This window comes from Gambusia affinis, linkage group LG17, assembly GCF_019740435.1.
Source record: "Gambusia affinis linkage group LG17, SWU_Gaff_1.0, whole genome shotgun sequence".
Lineage (NCBI taxonomy): Eukaryota > Metazoa > Chordata > Actinopteri > Cyprinodontiformes > Poeciliidae > Gambusia > Gambusia affinis.
Window position 1 is genome coordinate 16,323,104 of NC_057884.1, and position 20,685 is coordinate 16,343,788.

Below are 20,685 nucleotides of genomic sequence, written 5' to 3' on the forward strand. Positions count from 1 at the left end.
ATTAAGATCATAATGATGAAAAAAGATGGATGCTTTTCTTTCAAATAAATCAATTTCTGTTGGCTGTGTTTTTCCAGATTCTTCAGAGTAACCAGTTAACTTACATTTCCTTTATTTTTATATAAATGTATATTTACATTTTTTGTCAATTAAATATTCTCCTTTGCAAGCAATTAAAAGCAATAAAATGATTAAAATTATTAAATGTTTTTTGCATAAAATGAATGCTAGATCATAAAATGCATAAAATTCTGTTTCAGACAGTCTACATGGTTCACACCCAGTGCACAAATCTTAATTTTAGTCATTTGAGACTTGACTGACTTAGGATGAAAGACTTAGGACTTCACTTGAGACAACACAAGGAAAAAGGATTGTGAATTTATCTAGATTTTGCTAGCGTACATAATATAATAGGGCTGTAAAAGGTTTGTACAACAAATTTCTGCTACCTGTAATGACTATTATTACACAAAGTATTGCTGTCAAATATGCCTCTAACTGCTCTTGTACATTTTAAAATTAGATTGTGTGAAAATCCCAGCAGTTGCTCAGGGAATTTTATGCTAAAGGGAAGCATGAACTTACTTCTACTTTGCAGTGTCTGCAGTCAAAACTCTAAACTTCTGTCATAGAAGAAAAACTTTTTTTAAAACTTAGAATCCAACAGAAGAATGCAGCTGTATAGTTTTACATTTGGCCACAAGTGTCATCTTTAGTATCAGATACGATTTTAAATATTTTATGCAAGTAAAAATAGCTTTAATATTTTTTCTTACTAGCAAGAGAATTGGAAATTCCTTGACTGCAAAGTCAGAGAGAGACCACACAGTGTCTGCCCTAATGGCACTACCTGCTATTATCACATTTTTACTGTTTGTCACTAATCTCCTCTCAAGTAATGTGATTATAAACTCTGTGACAGACAGTGTATTTGATGCAACGTAATCAGAAAATGGGAAAAACCACAATCCCCTCATTGATTTCTGTGAGCTTTAGCCCAGTTAGTAAAATTCTGCAGAGGGCTACGGCACTCATCCTCTTACCCTGGACAATAGGGATCAACTTGATGAGACTTGCTAATCTTTCCCTTGGAGTCTAAACTTTTCACCACAAATGACTCTTCATCTTTTTCTTACTACTTACAAGCACACACAAAGATGACAGAATTTATATTAAGTTGTTCTTTTCATTACTTGCCATTCAGTTGTCGCTTGGCACTGTTAAACCTCATGATGTGCACAATTTTAGGCTTTGTGTATTGTGAATCATCACAGTAAGTCTTTACACATGCTGAGGTTTCTTTTGTACTTCTGTCATTTCATCTCACTTCTTTGGCTCGCCCTTCATGCCTTCAGATATTCTCTCCATTTCTTTTCTTGTTTTGAGTCACTCCATCTCCCAATGTGCCATAACAATGTGAGAACAAAGGAAATCTACCATTAAATCAAGTTTGCCCTCTTGAAGACAATCGTCTCCACTCTTTTACACCCCCAGAAAACTTCAGCAAGCGCATTTGGCTTCAAAACAAGATGCATTTGAACCTAACCATGATGATTGCGCTGTGGAGAGGTGTTAGACTGTGTGGTTCAACGCAGACAGCTTGTTTTACACTGATGAGACGCTTAATTAAAATTCTGTTCAGAATGCTCCCAGAAAATATATCACTTTCATCTTTCTATCAGTAGATAGAAATCTACCACAAAGACTGTCACTGTCATCTTAAGGAAGAGATAAGTTAAGCAGTAGCCAAATGATGATAAAGCATAAGAAATGTTCCAGCATTCCCCATCATAAGTTCACAAAATGTTTTACTTTCTAAAGTATTGAGCATAATTTAAAAGTAGAAATAATATTTTTTTTTTTGGGATAGACATTTATAAAAAATTCATACCTCATTCTACAGAAGCTTGGTGCTTTCAAAAGGATTGTTAAGGAATGTTGAGAAAAGTATATGCAGAATGTGACAGGCAACAGCAAAGCTTTTAGACTGCAAATTTTATGTTTGCTGTATTAGAACAATAGGTGTACGGAAAATAATAACTCACCCCCTACTAAGCTCTTTGGGGAGTACACAGTAGAAGGGGTGAGAAAAGGTTTGCAAGACAGTATCAATCAATCAATCAATCAATCAATCAATCAATCAATCAATCAATCAATCATATTTTATTTGTATAGCACATTTCAGCATCAAGGCATTTCAAAGTGCTTCACATCATATAGAACACAGAAACACAATGCAACATAAAATCAACAATCAAAACATGACAATAAGTCAAGTTCCATCAATAAATTTGTAATTGATTGCGTTTCAAATACAATCCTAAACAGGTTGGTTTTTAGTGGAGTTTGCATCCATAAAAGGTTTACCTGTTACACTCCTACTGTGTTATATGGAACAAAATATCTATTGGTAATTTTATTCCCACTCACAATCACGCAGTTTAAATCGATTTAAACAGCCTTTCAACAGGCTTCTGGCACAAGGCTACATAAACCCTCTTTCAAGGAATTGAAGGAAATAGCAACTTATTTTCTCTAATGTTAGCACCAGCTTGTCAACCTTGTATTATGTCAGTCATGGTACAGACCAGCACTAGCTGCCTTTAGTAGTGATGTACAGTAATATCATCAAGCTAACTTATCAAAGTATGTTTCCATCATGGATCCAGAGTGATTACTTGGCACAGCATGATGGTATTGATGTATAAACTAGCTCAGAAAAAGCTTCAGAGATTCCACACTGACATAGACTTAAGATTATGAACAAATGTTATTTATAAACTTAGTGTTTTTGTTTTTTTTACACTGTAGAACCAGCGTACAAGATTTAACATGAGTTAATCAGAAATATGAAAGGATGAGCATTTCATCAAATTTTGATTCGTTGTAAACTTTTACGGCATAATTTCTCAGCACAAATCTCTTGTTTATCTTTTATCCTATCAATAAATGTGACAATAAATGAAATGTCCGACTTGCCTGCCTGACCATGACCTTTAGTGAACAAATGAAAAAACACATAAAGCAGCTAATTCAACCACCAATCAAATTCATTCAATTGTGTTATTAACCCAGGGTTAATAAAAATACCAACCTTAGCCTGACTTATTGTGACTTTAAAATTTACTTCTGTTCTTTTGCCTATTTATTTGTCAAGATAACAGAGCCATTTTAATGTGTGGCATTTCTGCCACACATGGTATTTTTCTTAGGATTTGCTCATGTGTTATGGTAGACAAAACAATTCTGCAAAGATACAATCAAAAGTGTTCATTTAATTGAGATAGAGTTCAAGCTGATGGAATGTTTTATTTCTCAGTGAATGCGTAATAGCAGTTCATATGCATTTAATTTATACATACAATTTTAAAGATATGCATTTCCTTAAATAGTAGGGGAGCTTTTTTGTTGCCAGCTAATATGACCTTTTCAATACCTTTTAGTTGAAGCCTTGAAGTTTTCAAGGCTTAGAAAAAGATTTTTTTTATTTATTATTCATTCATCTGAATATCTATTCTTTTCAACAGAAATTAGTGTAATCTGTGTTGGATGCACACATTTTGACATTGCAGCTATGCACCCATAAAAATGTGCCTCTGAAATCTAGGGAAAAACTGTTTGAGGTGGGTTTCAGAGACAGTTTTCAACTTCAGGGTGAGTTCTATTAACTTCTCCCCTGTAAAGCAGGTTTAAGTTGTTAGTGTGGGACTTCGTGCTGGAAATCCTCAGATGACTTCTTGTAGTACCTCAAAGAGAGCTCAAATGCATTAAACAGGAGCCAGGGATTCAGCATATGATTTATTAGAAGATGAAGAGGATCAGAGGGTTCTGAGCCCAGGGTCCCAAGGCCAATATGCCTTCCTTATCAAACACTACCAGGCTCCATGGCCAATCACCAGCTTGACTGTAGACACCCCCAGCATTGCTGGCTTTGGTAGCTGATAACTTAGGTATACCCTACAATACAGTACTTTTAAGAGGAGAGGAAAAAGGGGGAGTGCTGGTGAAGGAGGTTGGGGGAAGGGATATAAGAATATTTCTATACTTAATAGGACATAAAGAAAAAACAAGTTAAATGAAGTTTTCATTGAAATATGTTATAATTACACAGGCAAGTTACCCTTGCATTAGTGATCAGCACATTTGATTAAAACCAGGTAATATAGCCAATGAAGGCCTTTACACATCATCAAAGCTTACTCAAGGAGATTTTTGGAACAGACAAATGTATCAAGTATGTCATCGTGAAGAGTTCAGGGACTTCACAGAATCCAGAGTAATTATATAATTCATACTTTGAGCTGCTGATGAATAAATAGATTAGTTGAGAAAAGAAGCAGGTGGAGGATGGGGTATAAAACATTCCCCTAAAGCTATGAATGTTGAGGACGTAACTGTCAATAAGACAGTATCACAGAAAGTCAATTAATCTTAGGTAATGCAATTCAAAAAGTAAAAGTCGTGTTACATAGAACAGTTTATATTTGTTCAGTTTGAATAGCTAATTATGGACTGTTTTATGCAAAACTATGAAACAAAAGGAACAATTATACAAAACGTTATTACTTATTTAAACAAAACAGATTATGATTTAGATGAAAATTTAGAGAGATCAGATAACCTCACAGTCATATTTTCGGACTGTGGGAGGAAGTCGGTGTTCACAGAGGGAACACACTTCATGCAAGGGAAAATATGCAAATTCTTTGGAGAAAAGTTCAAACCCAGGGCCATCTTCAAGGCAACATTGGTGCAGTCTGTGCTACTGTGCAGCCTGAGTTTCATCACAATTATATATAAATCAAAACTTTCCTGCATTATCAGCTAGGCCAGCAAAATCATTGGCTCAGTTCAAAGCTCACTGTTTGAGCTGTGCAATGACTCATTTGTCAGGAAAGCCACTTGAGCTTTTCACATCCTCCATATTGAATAGGAGCCTTAAATTAATGGCATAAAAACGGACACCGTTTTGAGAGAATAATTTTATCCTTAATGTTATTTAAATTTTTATCTAAAACACACAAAGTTTACTATATGCTATAGCAAATGTGAAACTTAATAAAAAAAAAAAATAAGTCAGCTACTTGGACAGAAGTGTTTGTTCTGAGGAGTTTTCTAAGTGCTTTTTTTACCAGGTGCATCTGGCTCCTTCTTTACATTTCAAATCATGTGGAAGCAGCAAGAGGATACTGGCTTCTTTCACACACAATGTTTCATTTTGGCTTGTTTAATAATGGAAGTGTGGCATTAGTTTGTGATTTTTATTCACTTGAATTCTAATTGTAATAATTATTTGGATATTGTAAAGAATAAAGCATGTTTAAATAAAAAAGTTGGGACTTTCATTTTTGTTTTTTTTTAATCGCAGTACTTACTAGTATATATTGAAATCAAATCAACTTTTGATGTTGTCTTTACTTTTGACATTTAAAAACAATTAAAGCAACAAAGATTGGGGGTCTTTAAGAGAAAGCAGATGGCAAAGAAAACTGTGCCAGATAACATGGCATTAAAAACCTTTATGACTAAAGCAACTAAATTATTTTTAATTACTTTTTTAGACAAGCAGGTTCCTTAAGCAAATCACGATCAATTAATAAATCATCTAAGTCACTCTTTTTAGAAAGAAATTACATTTGATTACATTTCAATTGCAAAATCAAGAACCCACAGTCTGAAGAGCAAGTGTAGAAGGTCATGATTCAATTTTTATTTAGGTTTTCACAGTGATTTAGTTTTCTATGTCATCTGCCCGTGTTTGTCGACTGGGTTTTATCAAGTCCAGACTCACGCCAGTTCTCTACAAATTTTAGAGCATGTGTCAAACTGTCTGGTTTTATGGAGATGCTGATTACCTTTTAAAGAAGGACTGGGAACCTTCCTAGACTGCCAAAAGTATGAGTACCCTTTTTTATCACCGCAATATCTCTCTGTGCTTAAACCTGCCAGCAAACTCATCTGACCTGAACCTTGGAGAATTTCCAGACTATAATGAAGAGGAACACAAGAGACACTCAACCCAACAATGCAGATGTGCTGAAAGCCACAGCAACCTGGCTTTCTGTAAAACCTCAACATGACATGCTACACTGCTTAATAATTCATTTAATGAGTGTATACACTGTACAGTACAGGGACATTTTTATGCAATTTCTATATTGAAAACCCTTATGATTTTTGAAAAATAAACTAAATTTTGTTTATTTATTCACCGTGTACCATAATTATCAAAATAAATAAAAATGGCACTTGATACATCAGTCCATGTGTTGGAAAACTATATTGTTTATACTTTACTTCATGAAATAAATAAATTTTTCATTGACCAATTTAATAATATGTATTTGCATTATATTCAGTTGGTTTCCATCAGTGACTATTTTAAAGCCTTAATTATCAATCTTAGGGTATATCTCAATCATGTGCCATTTGTGTTAAAGAAATGGGAGGCCCAGTGGAAGTCATGTCCCACTCATGTAATTAAATTACATGTGATAAATATTATAGACACATTTATCAATCACCTAGATGTCTACCTTTGACTGCTTGGTATAAACAAGCATTGAGAGAAACAGACCTATAAGCATGCAGGAACACGATGTTCGTATTATTTAAGGATGCACTTAAATGTATTTAATTTACAATTGTATGCTACCTTTACCTGGAATAATATGAAAATTGGAGTTTTCATATATTTAGACCACCTAGAGAGGTAATTGCTTCTTCTCCCCTATCCATTATCTAAACTACAGTGACTTTAAAAAGATTATATTCAAGGACATGCAGGGAACTTTGTGCACTCGAACACTTGCACCTTCAAATTTGCATCTAATTTCTGACAGGCATTGGCTATGTAATTTTCCATCTCTTTCCAAAACACAAAAACCCTCTAATCTTTCTGCATTGCCTGCTGAAGTTAGAGGGACCCCTTTAAAGCTACTGCTAGATGACAAGATTAGAAAACTAAACACATTATTTCTATTAAGTTCTCTGAAGAAAGATGTAGTGCCAATGATAATATAACATCTACATAAATGCAAGGTATTCGTGTAGAAGCGCAGATAGTCACAGCAGGAAGACCATTACCGTCTATGGGTCCTGGGGACACGTGGAGAGTTCCTCCATTGGAATCAGATTGCACAAACAGGACCTCTGATTTAGCCCAAGTTGTAAATGCAGTCCTACAAGCTCCTGCTAGGTCTGGACATTGATTGTATGCATTTATGCAGCCTGTGAGACAAGCTCAGTACAAGCACAAGGTCCTCTGACCTCTCCCAATGAACTGGAAAGGACTGATTATTGAACTCCTTTCCCATTCAATCTTCACTCATCATTGTTCTGTCAATGACTCCAACTCCTAACGACTACATGAAATGGAGCAAAACTGCCTTATAGACATGTTCATTACCATAGGCTTACCGCAAAATGAGCAAAACATTGTTTTCAACTCATTTCTTGCATATATAACACCAAAACTGCATTGATGCACATAATTTTAATAAAGATCTTAAATGTAACAAATTGAATATACTCACTGTATCCACTAAAAGATGTTCCTTTTTATCTTTACTAAAAAATTACAAATTGACCAGATTTACCTTTGATGGTAGTCATTCAAACAAAGTCAGGTGATAATTATCTGTCATTTTATATTAAGAATCAGAAGCTGTCATGGAGGTGGAGAGGAAAAGTGATGAGAGAAGATTATTGTCACCCGTACAAAGCCTCCAGCAATAATTACCATATCACAAGAACAACTGATAAAACTGGTCATTAGGGTTTCAGACTGAAATTGCACAACATACATATTGTATGTTTTATATGAAAAACACTTAGGATTTCATCAAATATAAACCTATTTCGGTTTGCTAACAAAGTCAATTCTGGTACACATCATGCAGTCATTTCTGAGGGTGATTGTGCCATTCTCGCAATATTAAAATACTAATATGTTCCTTGTCTATCTAGGTTGCTCTCAGTTTGTGACCTCATTAAAAAGTAAGGTTAAGCTATTATTATAAGCCCTGGATATCAAAGTGAGCATTTAGGCTCAACATCTTATTCTTTATGATTGTGACTGTGTTAAATGATTGTTCAATATGTCCTAATCTGGTTGTACTGTTATATACTATTCAGTAAATTGGGCAGATTGTACTTTAAATTTTATATTAATACCATTAATTTAGAATCTGACCTGACCTTGTAGTGTTGGAGAATGGTCAGAAAAAGTATATTAAAAACAAAACTTCTCTTTAAATTTTTTATATAAAACTTCATTGGATTCACTTGTCGAACATCTATAAGAAGTTAAACTTTAATATTCAAGCTTTTACCATTCTTTTGTGAGATGAAAATTTTGAAAAGCTACAGAGTGTAACAGTGCATCTAGTTTATGGTTTAATATGTAGATTATTTTTGGGACACAAAAAAATATCAGGCAGAAAAGGAACAAAGGCCAAGTCCTATGCTGCTTTTTTTAAAAATAAACAGAAAGATGAGTGTAATTTAAAATTTCCCTCAAAAAAGTTTAAAGTAAATTATGTCTAACACTCACCAATGTCAATGGAGGTACTATGAAGCATGAAAATGAGGTGTCCATTTTGCTATAGAATTACATTAAAAATGTTTTGCTTTTATTCATTTTATGTTGCTTTCAGCAAAATAAATGCAGTGCGGAGCTGAAAGACTAATCTCATAAATGCGAAGCAAAAAGGTTAGAAAACGCCTTCTAATAACACTAACCACTAATTGGGATTTGTCTCTAACCGATTGGTAATTACTGTTTAGTGGAGTACTTAAAGGCATTTCTCAGACTTTTACATTTAGCAGCGTGTAAATGAAATGATGCCTGTCATCAAGGATATAAGACGAAAACATTACACAAATTGTTTGCAACAAATGAGCTATCACTGGACTGGAAGGCATCCTCAGCTGCCTCTTGACCTCTACTCAGAATGCTGAAACCACTTTGTATGCTACAGACGAAAAAAAGGAAAATGGGTTATTTAAGCTGACTATTCTTGCATTAGTTAGGTGTTGGACGCTGTGAAGTAGCGTAATCTGTTCATTTTCTGTCTTCAATAGAAGCAAAAGTGTTTTCTCATCCCTTTTAATAATAATTGATTATAATGTTTACAAGTTTTTGTTTTTTGAAAGCTAATAGTTTAATTTGATGTCTTGTGGATCTGAAACAGAGGAAGGTTTTTGCTTCCATTGCCCCCTCACTAAGAAACCTTTCATTAGGAAACATTCCAGAAATACTAGAGAACTGAAAGAACAGCAACTAGAATAGATCCAATTATATATTTAAATTTTAAAAAGATTATGCATTAATCTAGATCAAAACAGGTTTTTGTAATCACCCATTTTGTCATTAATATAGACAGTACTGTAACATCGTAAGATCTCTGCAGTTACAATTTGTTTAAGTTGAAATTGAATTATACTGAAGCAAAGGTCTACAACTTAAGTCAACAGGCAGTTTCTTATAACAGTGAAAAATCATGTGTGGTGCACAGTCCTGGAAAGAAATCCTGCATAGAGAGATAATTATTTGCTAAAGCAATCTTTTCTAACTCAAATCTTTATGAGCTATTTATATGAGAATTGTGATTTTCCACTTCCCTAGGAACAGAGTATGCTAATCATTTCATTCAAAAACAACTCCTCTACCCCTACTCACTTGCTTTCTTTGTTTCATGGAAAAAGACCCTCGGTGGCTCACGTCACTCCCGCAGCAGATGGCTGGGGCAAACACAGAGTGACAAGCCTCGATTTCACAGATGCCTAAAACATGATTCAATTAACTGTCAGAAAACAATCTAAATCTTTAACCTATTTTCAAACCAGCGCCTGCACACTGAGTAAATTTAGAAAACAAAAGGCAGAAGTCTGGGTACTTTTTTATGTAACTTCCTATAATAACTATGTACTGTGTATCCAAACCCCAAATATTTTACAAATCCTGCAAAAGACATATTTATAATAAAATGCTAACTCTAATACACACATTAACATTCACCAATGTTTTGTTGCTTCATCAGTCAAGACTTGAGGTTTGGATGCTTGGCGTTCTTTGGTTAAGAGGCTTATGTCTTACTGTAGGTAAAACAACGCTTCCTTGTCAGTGTTTTAGAGTAAACCTTACGCCCACATGCTCACAGCAGGAGTCATCTCCAGGAGCAGCAGACTGGCTGCGGTGGCATGTTTCTCAATCCCTTAGACTTTGAAGGTGAAAATTTGCTGGAGGGTTCTCTTTGTTCACTCTTTTTCTTTTTTTTTCAGGCTTTTGTGGGAGACAGTGAACTTGCTTGCTGCACGCACATAATCTTTGAAATAATAAAGAAAAAAAAACCATCTGATGTTTACATATGCCTTGTGGAATCTCAATCATACTCAATATAGAAACTTTCTTTTAAATTTGAAATAGAAATATTTTTATTTAGCCCAAGGGAAAGAAATGCTTATGAACTGAAATATATACGTATGAATGAAAATGTATATTTCATTGTCCAAAATCTCCAGTTTTATAAAGCAGAGGAACATGCATGTAGAAATTCTTTGATTTAGCAGTTCCTTAAATAGTCTAAAACGCCACTCCAGCACAATACAGGAGAAGACTAAAAGCAGAATACCTTGTTATTTCAAAGAAATTTATTGCTTCAGTAAATCTAAGGAAGACTTATTTTTTTAGAATGGGCCAGAGAATGACCCCCTACTTTCCAAGAGGCAGTGAATTGTAAAACTACCAAACAAACCCTCTTGGTCATAAACCCACACAACAAGAACAGCCACACTTCTGAGGAAAATGAAGAATAAAACCATGTTATGTCTCAGATTTGAAACTATACAGGTCTGAAGTACCATCTCAGGACTACGCTCCAGTGATCATGACCCCTTGCGAGGTGCATAAAAGAACATATAAGAATCCCAGATGAATGAACTTTTGAACTGTGGTGGAGCATCATCATAATGTGATCATAGCACCATCCGAAGGTCAGTAGTAAATTGAACCAGAGAGTTGTAATGGATTCAATAACTTCTCCCAGTAATCAGCAAGGGTTAATGGTAAACTGTGGTCTTATGCATATTTGACATTTATTGTGTTTGATAGAAAGGTGTCTCTGGTTTTTTTTTAGTCATTTGAATATTATTATTTGGTATCACCTTCAATTAAATTCCACAAACCTATATAGTTCAATGAAGTATTCCTCTTGAAGTCCAAGATATGATTAATACAAATGTTGACGTGTTAAAAGGTAGGAAAAAAACTCAATAAAAAAAAAGAATATGACGTAAGCATAATGACGTAAAAATGCTTGTGAAAATAACAGATCGTTAAAAGAAGCATACTGAATTGAACCCTCAAAAGCTGATCAGGTCCTATATTTCTTAACCATGATTACTGTAACGTGAGTCTCTCTCCAAATATCATCAATGCAAAGAAGATGAAACGGTAAAGGATCAAAGAAGCCTTAAAGTCATTACTCAGTGGTTTATGTGAAAATATGCACACATTGAAACTTTTCAACCAGTGCGTACACTTGTCCTGTTGGCTTTTTTGGTAAGTTCTAATAGTTTCCAAACTTTCAGCCATTTAGATTTTATCATTACAATTAAATGCAGTAGAATTTATGGGAAATAAGGCTCTCCTCTTTGGTTTAATCTGTTCCTCTCTGACTCTTGTGTTCCCCAGCCTACTGCCTGTGACCCAGAAACTGGTTAACTGGTTGTGGTCATTAATTTAAAGAGTGTCTAAAAATTGAAAAAAAGAGAGGAAGCTGCAGAATAGAAAAATTGTGTATTCTTTTCCAAACTTTTAGCACTTGCTTTAAAAAGGGGTCATGACCCATTGTAAGGTGAAAAGTAAAGCTACGATGTCCTGCATGCCAAAACGAGGGGAGAGATCAAAGACAGGATGTTAAGAGAGGAACTGATTGTAGTCTCTACATAATGTAGGCAGTAAATAAAGAAAATAAAACAGCCTATATTTAAAATATTTACAAAATAATGAATGGGAAAAATATATCTATATACATTGTATTTTTCGGACTACAAGGCGCACTTATAAGACACAGTATTAGTGAACGGATCTATTTCCATACATAAGACGCATAAAGCGAAACAAAATACAGTAGTCGGATAGGTCAGACTTTATTCAAATCATTAACAATAACTGTCTATATTACACAAAAAAGTACACTCACTTTTCAATCATTCATCTTTTATGAATCCATCAAATTCCTCATCTTCTGTGTCGTAATTTAATAGTTGGGCGATAGCGGCATCGAGGAAGCCCGGATCCCTCTCATCATCACCCGATTCAGTCTCATAGCTGTTGCTTGGCTGTTCATGGATGATTCCGGCCTTCATGAAAGCTCAAATGACAGTTGAGTAGTGGTTCGCCACCCCAAAACAAGTCTGTCTAAACAGCATAGAAAGCTGACTCCACGAGGTTTCTGACCAGCATCGATTATGCAATAATCAAGAGATGCAATTTCAATGTGAATACGCTTAAACCGAGAAAACAATCTCATGCTATGTCCTATCAGAATACCGGTACAAACTTCTTGTTTGTATTTTGTGTAATTTGCTTTCTATTCAATAGTTAAGATGTGTGCATTTATTTGTGTATATTCTCCATTTACTGTTATACAACCGTTGCAGATTAATTCGATGCTAAAATCAGGACCTTTGCAATCACCGCGACACCTCAAGGAGATAATGTTAACTAGGCTGCTTCCAATAAAAGGGAACGGTTTTGATTGTTGCATTCAAGACCTTAACGAAATTATTTCTTTCTTGAAGTGCAGGGAAGAATCACAAGTCTTCAAGCAAGTTTTGGCTGATTGTAAAATTATCTGTGCACACAGCAGAGTTTGGTAAAAAAAAAAAAAAAAAAAAAAGTCAAATCCAGTACCCAATACCCAATATTATTGGGTATTATTTGATGTATATATGTATGATGTATATAATTTGTCCTGTCAAATTATATACATCAGTACCATCATCACACAATGATGATATGTAGTATTCTTATGTGAATACTTGGTAAGATCGGTCTGACCACAGAGTTTATAACTAAATCTGGTCTTTTATCTCTAGCTTTAACATGGATCAATTTTAGAATCTCAATTTAAAATCAGAGTAATGTAGAAAAAATGAAAATCTCCCGCCAGTCTAATCAAAACTTTTACATTTTTTCTGTTGAGACATTATTTGGGAAAATATCAACATCTTTATAGATCAAAAGATCATCATTTATTGTGTAATACAATCAGAAACTCTGTTTAGCACTCCTCTGTGTAGAGAAGTGTTGATGACCATACCAACAACATGAGACCTGACAACAATAAGAAAATCACATTAATAAAATAAAGAATTTAAGACACTATTTTGCCAGTTTCCATTGTCTAGTCAAATGAATGGCCTTATAAAATATGCAACCATCTCTGAGGGAGAACTTTTAAGAAGTCCCTTTTTAAAGAAAATTGAAGAACATATAACATTTAGAACAACCTATTTATTACTTGACAACTGCTGATAAAAAATGTTCAGCTTCAATAAATTCATGCATAATTTAAGATCTGGCATGAAACTTGTAAACAATCAGATCCAAATTGTTACTTCCTGACACTTGTCTTAAAGTGACCTACCCAACTTTCCATCATATATTCACGTCAATCCCTATAGTCTTGCAATCTATCATCCCTTACCACGCAAACCATGAGCAGAGTGAAGACATTGATCATAGCAGCTATCAGTATTTTTAATTAAAAAAACATGATTACTATATTCTGGTTTCCAGAACTTTTCAATCTGTCAAAGAAAGCATCATTTTAAGGTTTCTCCACCAGTGTTCTATTGGGCTCAGTGTCATTGGAGTTCACTGATATTCCCTTAAGCCAATGTTTACTTGGCAGTCTGCTTCATGTTTTGTTGAACTACAAACCTTTAACACAGCCTGGAATCCCAAGTGAAACTATTTTCTCTGATTATGGTTTTATATTTTTCTATATATTCATCCCTCTGTACGCCTGATCTTCAATGTCTTACATAAAAGACCTCCCCTGAGAAAACTGAATATCACCGTATTTGACTGCAAGGGTAGGATTATTAAACTCATTTATGATGTGTTATCTTCACATTGATGGTAAAATTGTTAAATATTTGATAAGTTTGATGAATATAAAACTATTTTTCTGTGAGGGTCTGATGGGGGTGGAGGGTATTTCTGGGAAACTGGAGAGGAGCAACTGAAGCCTGGGGTAGATTGTGTGAGTTTATATTAGTTGGGTACAAAGCAGATGCCTAGAATATTTTGTACAGTGTTCTTATGGTTCTTATTAAATTTAAATATTTGATATCTGTCTGCAACATCCAGATTGGAGATCAGAAAATAGAAAAATGTGCATTAAATGTAAACAGCAACATCAAAAGCTTTTTTATTTGATGAATTGAGTAAATGCCTGAATGTTTATGGTAGGGTTAGGTCCTGCTCAAAAAAAATTTGCTTAGAGTTGTTGATATCTGAATATATGCTTCAACAAACAAGATCAATAGTTTTATGCAATGAAAAATAGGGGAAAAGAGAAGCTTGTAATATTTCAAACTGTCATGGGGCTCTAAAATAAGAATATTTAGCTATTTTATTTCTAAAAATGTAAATGTCATCTCACGTCATTTACAATAGAAGTCTAAATTGTACTTCTAACTTTGACATTTTCTATTTTTAGAGATCTTTCTCTATGAAGTTTGCATGCAATGCAAACCCATGTGTGGGTTCCTTTTGGTTACTGCAGCTTCCTCCCAGTCCAAAAATATGCATGTAAGGTTAATTGGTCTCCTGTAATTTGCACTTTGTGCAGGACGTACCCAGCCTCCAGGACAATGATCGATGGAGATGACACCAGCCCATTGCACTGTTCTCCTTTGGTTTTATATATATATTTAAATCCATCCATGCATCATTTATGTCACAACAAATTATGTACATTCCTGTGCCTTCCTTGAAGATTTTAATCTACAAAAACATGCAAGGAATATAAAACTAAAACTGATGTGAATGGAAGAGGCACGCTGTCTGCTGTGCACTCCGTTTGGGGTAGAGAAAGTGCACTTGATAATGCTTTTAAGGAACGTGTGTCACAACATTCCCCTTTTTCTTTTTGTTTTTTATTGGTATATTTCTGTCTTGGCTGAGTGTCAAGTAAAACGTGACACTTAGGTTTCAGGCTTTTTTGCCTCTGACTTTCATCTAACTGTTGGTTTAGAGGAAAAACTCTAAAAGAGCTCTTCAAAATGTGTAAGCTGATTTTGCCAATTGAAGACGAGGCATGCCACAGTGTTGTGGACCAACTGTAGAGGTTTCACAGCACAGCCTGGGAAACTGGTTAGGAAGAGGGTTTCAGCAGACAAGGTGCAGGAAATTGAGAGACGACAAACTCCCCCTGTATATGGGTTTGAGGTTGAGTTAGTTACAATCTGACTCAGTCTTGGTGGTTCTAATGATAAATAGAAAGTAAATGACTGTTGAATCGAAAGTATTTACAATGTCATTTCTAAGGCTTTGGGATTCAGTATGTTAAAAGGTAAGGACTCTATTTTTATCCTGTTAGGGAAGTGGCATGGAGCAAATAAACCATTTTGTACAATGCATCATTTCAGTGTTATTAAAGGAGGCCCTGCCGATGTGCATGCTGGGCTTCTTTAATTGCTCAGAGGGACACCTAATTGAGCAGAGCTATTACTGATGCTGCAGCTGCTTTTTTTTGCAGGAACAAGTCAAACAGACATGCTGTTGTAAAAAGAATCTGTGATGCACATGGAAATAGGCTGTTTGTTGCCCAAAACGAGCAACCTCTGTCCCATTATGGAGGGGACTGTCCTGTCAAATTATATACATCAGTAAATATTAGCTGATGGATCAGCAGTATGGGCTGTTTTTCAATGATAGATTGTGGAAGACTGAAAGGCAATCCTTCAGTCACAAATAAATCAATCTGCATCCCTTGTTTAACAAATTAATCAACTTGATATTTTATTACAGCAACACAATTAATGATCACATCAGCTCAAGCTGGTTATTTTGTGGGGTCTGAAGTTTTATCTGCTAAAATTTGAAGGACACCATAATTTAATATGCACATCACTACAAAGACTGGAAAATAACTAAACACCTCACCACATGACAGAGAAGTAAAAAGTTGGTCTAAAAGAGCAAATGTGATCTTGTTGAATGCTTTCCTATCATAATCTTGTAGTTAACGAAAACCAGCAAACTGAGAAGAATGGTTTTATTGTGTGATATGTTTGTGAAAAACCCTAGCGCAAAGTGCCGGGTCGCCTGATGCAAATAAATTATAAATAAAGCATCAAAATTGGAATTGAAAAATATACAAAAAACAAAAAGAAAAAAATGCTTGCTGAGATAAGTAAAACCAAAGCTAGAAAAGATGGCAACTCGAGATTACGGGAAAGATTACAGGTTTGATAGCAGCTGTCCTGATTGACTGACTTGAAGTTGATGTGGAGTTGAAGGAAACTGAGGGACTTGAAACAAATGGCTAAACAAACAAATATCACAGAGTGAACAGACACCATCTCATCAAAATACAAAAAAAAACCCCAAAAAACATTTTTTTAAACACACTACATCATATTAGATGTGTATGAGGATGTTCTTACAAAAGTCCCTTAATTTCCATCTATTTATTTGACATACATCTTGCCTGATAATAATGGCTTGTACGTAGGATACAAATGACAATACATTTAAATACCTAAAGATAAAATAAGCCTTATTTTTATAAATGTCCACCTGCTGTCTAGAAACAGGTTTTGCCTGTGTTATATAGGTCAGTCTGTTGGTGAGGTTAAAATTGCAAAGGAAAATACCAGTCTACACGTATGACCTTGACTTAAAACAGTTCTGTAAAATTCCGTGTTTCTTCTCCTCAGTAGGACAGCAAGAAAGATACATGTAAATGATAGATGACTTGTCATTCATCACTGTCATCACCTTGACATGTAGGAGGAAATAACAACCCAGTTGGAGTGTGTCACTTCCTGTGTCGTTTGCGTGGCCTTGCAGAATGTCAAATTCTCTGAACACTTTGTTTTTATGGTTGGAAACTTGTAAACATCAATCACCTCTGCAAATGTTCACAGCTATGTGCATTTAAATGGTTTGAATGACACAGACCGATCCAAGCATTAGTGAATTCAAGGCGTATTTACCTGACAGAACCTCAATGTTTTTTATGAATGTAATGGTTAACTTTTAATCAATAATTTAACATCTTGTTTCATCCCTTCAGTAACATAACCTATTATTTGTGAATTTTACTTGAAGACAAGTATTTTAAAATACATTGCATTTGTACCCTTTCAGGTACAAGAAAAAGTTTTCTTGTTGACCTTTAAAAACATCTTAAGGATAAATAAGATTTCCCACAATAACATTCAGCTGCTCTAGAAGAAAATGCATTGATATTTTATTGTATTATAGGGAGAATATTCAAATGGATGGACTAAACGCAACACAAGTGCATCAATTTTTAAAACTATACACCCACAAAAAAAGAGTTGCAGCTTTAAATTCAATTTAAAAGTAACAAAATATAAAATTTGCTGGAAATTTCAAATAAGGAGGTGCATCATGTGATGCATTTGGATAAGTTGTGTTTATACAGAATAAATGACATCAGATGCCACCAAAAACTATGGTTGTAAAACATCTGGGTGTCAACAGAACTGCCGCAAAGACATGGTTTTCATAGCAAATAAATAATTCTTTGCGCTGCATAGTCCAATAAATAAATGCATTTTAAAAATGTTGATATTTCAGATTTACTTAAGATAAATAATGGTTTTACAGGGAAAAAGTTGAAAACACAGGAATGCGTAAGACTAAACCATAGCTCTTAATTGCCTGTAACAAAATATAGCTACAGGTTGCTTGAGGGCCTCCATGTTAAGTTACATTGATAAATAGTGAAATCTTTATGCACTTGTGTAAAACTAATTACCAGAGGCTGCATATTTCAGAATATTTGTTGAGATAGAGAAAACTCAACATATTATCCGTATCCATTAAGCTGAAGCAAAGCTGACACTTTGTTGAACAATACATTTTGGTGGCTACAGTTGGCTGAGAATCTGAGCGCTTTGCAGTGCCAAAAGAAATTATTTCTGATATGCTGAGTCATGCCCTGCTTTGCTTTTAAGCAGTCAGTTACTTACTGACAAATGCATGACAAATAACATCTCTAGTTTATAATAATTTGCACTTTTAACTGGAAAACAAAGGGAGGCATACGTACCTTTGATTGAAGCTGTTCTCCTTTCTGTGACAGTGTAGTGTAACAACCCTATGACCTTCGCTTCTGACATCCTGACTGACTGTCCACATAACTGGGTTACTGGCTCGAGCTCCCAGGAACACCACTCCATCCTTCATTTTGACTCTGAAACACACAAATGATTCACTGATGAAAAAGAAGACAGTATGCTAGATTTTTACATAAAATGAAATCAGAAACAAGTTCTCGGTAGTATTTTATACTTTTTTGACCAGCAGATGTAGATGTCTTACTCCTCACTGTAAGACATCTACATGAAACTGCCTTAAAGTTTTTGGTACATTAGCCAATGCTGTATGCTGCTAGAGCATTGCAAGGCCATAAAATTTTGAATAATTAAAACTTGAATTCAAAAGAATTTTTTTCTGCTTACAGCCACTTGTGAAAGGTTACCTTTGAACAGCAGCCTAAAAAATACTTCTGTCATATGGCTATGAAGAGAAGACTTTGCATAAACTTCCTGTGAGATATAAATCACCATTGGCAATAGGGTCACTTATAGAATGCCACGTATAACATTTTCTTGGATATCTTCCAATTTTGTGGGAGATCTTGATATTGTTTTATGGTAATAATGTCGTGGTTTTTCCCCAACTTTTCTATACTGGTGCTACAGTCCATCATAGCGTTAAGGCAGAAAGTCAGCTGCTTTATCCATGGTGTGGATAGTTGCTTGGAAATTACTATGCATGTATGTATGCATGTCTGAGTTTTCTGCAAAGGTCAAAAGTCTGGATCTTCTCTCAGTATTTTTTTTTATTTAAATAAAAATGTCTTGTCTAGTTTTTCAGCTCTTTGTCACTGTCGAACTTTATGTTCACAATAAAGATTCAGAAGTACCCATTTAAGCCAGGAGGAACATTGACTAGTGAATAAATAAAGAAAAGGCTGCAGGAAGCACACACACATTTGTGGAGGGTAAACTTTAAAGTAATCACAATGCATTACAGTCAACAGTTTTACCTCAAACCCTGAAAGTGGAAAAATGCCTCCTGTAGATCCTAATGACAAGAGAACCCTCAAAGTCTCAAGCCTCCTTTGGAATGCCGAAGCATGACTAAGCCTGTAAACCTTTTTTTTTATTTTTTTTATTAAACATAACAGAAAAAAAGATGAATCATTAGCTGTGTAAAATAGGATTCAGGATTAGCAAGCTTAAACCAATTAGGAATCATTTTGTAGTCAGAAACATTTTGTATATACTTCACTATACCTTAAACCTGAGAGCAATGTAATGGCAGAAAGGTAATTGTCTTCCTGCACCTGGGGGTTGTAAAACACTTCAATTTCTGCACCACCAGCCCAAGCCTTTTTTATCCTGCTATCATTTCCATTATTCATGGTCACAGTATGTGGGCGGATATACAAATGGTGTAAAAAGTATGACCTGCTTCCTTTTCTGTTTACTGGTATAGCTCTCCTTTTCTTCTATTGTCACATTAAATTGTCATAAAGTACAAGAGTGGCTTTTGCTTTTTATTTTGCCTTCACAATTTCCTCCAACTCTAAAACATTCAAACCAATATATGTGGACAAGATAGAAGACAAAGCCTGGTCCAAAACACAGAACAAAAAAGTTTAGAGACTTTGCATCTAACTCCATTATGAATATTGGGGTCTACTTCATTTTGAATCTACTAAATACTTTAAAATAATGAATACGATAGCTGTCTTGGGTAGGTAATGACATGACAGTCCATCCAGCAGTGCTTAGGTATACAGTCATTACTCTGTCTAAGTTCAACCAGTCACCTTTGATTTTATCCAGTCTCTGCAACAGTAATAACTGTCCTTGTGGTTGCTGCTCCTTAGAATGAGAGTCAAAGGACATTGTGTGGAAACTGAACACAGTAAAGAAGGGGAAGCGACTGATTGCTTTTTTGCTCACTGTTTTCATGTTATCACCTTATCTAAAGCACATAAATGACTGCAATCATATGACGACATTCGAACTGGCAAACAGGGAACCAGGGAGACCATCTTCCAATGGAGGCTGGTTGAAAATATCACAATAGGGTATCAAAAACATGGATAAAAGGGGTTCTTTTTCCTGGATTTATTAGGAGATGCACTCTGTTGGCATCATCAGTCAATGGTCCCACGGCAAAAATTACAGTACACTACAATATCTGTTTACATTTTGTTCCTATTCATCAAGAGACCGAAAAATAAACAAATCCAAAACAATCATACCGGCTTGTAGAGTTCCAAGATTGACAAATGTTTTAGTCTTACGTAACCAAGAACATTATTACTAAAGATTTGCTACATGTTTAGTAGAAAAATAAAGGACACCTATTGGTGGCACAGCCATGGCTTT

The 20,685-nt window shown here is 34.9% G+C and overlaps 1 protein-coding gene across 1 annotated transcript in view; it reads right to left on the bottom strand.

Annotated features, from left to right (window-relative positions):
• The window catches only part of si:dkey-112m2.1 (transmembrane protein 132C), a 159,953-nt gene that overhangs the window by 46,212 nt on the left and 93,056 nt on the right, over window positions 1-20,685 (bottom strand). The window contains exon 4 of the mRNA XM_044144717.1: window positions 18,327-18,470. Coding sequence (XP_044000652.1) covers window positions 18,327-18,470 — 144 coding nt within the window. The remainder of the gene's footprint in view (window positions 1-18,326; window positions 18,471-20,685) is intronic.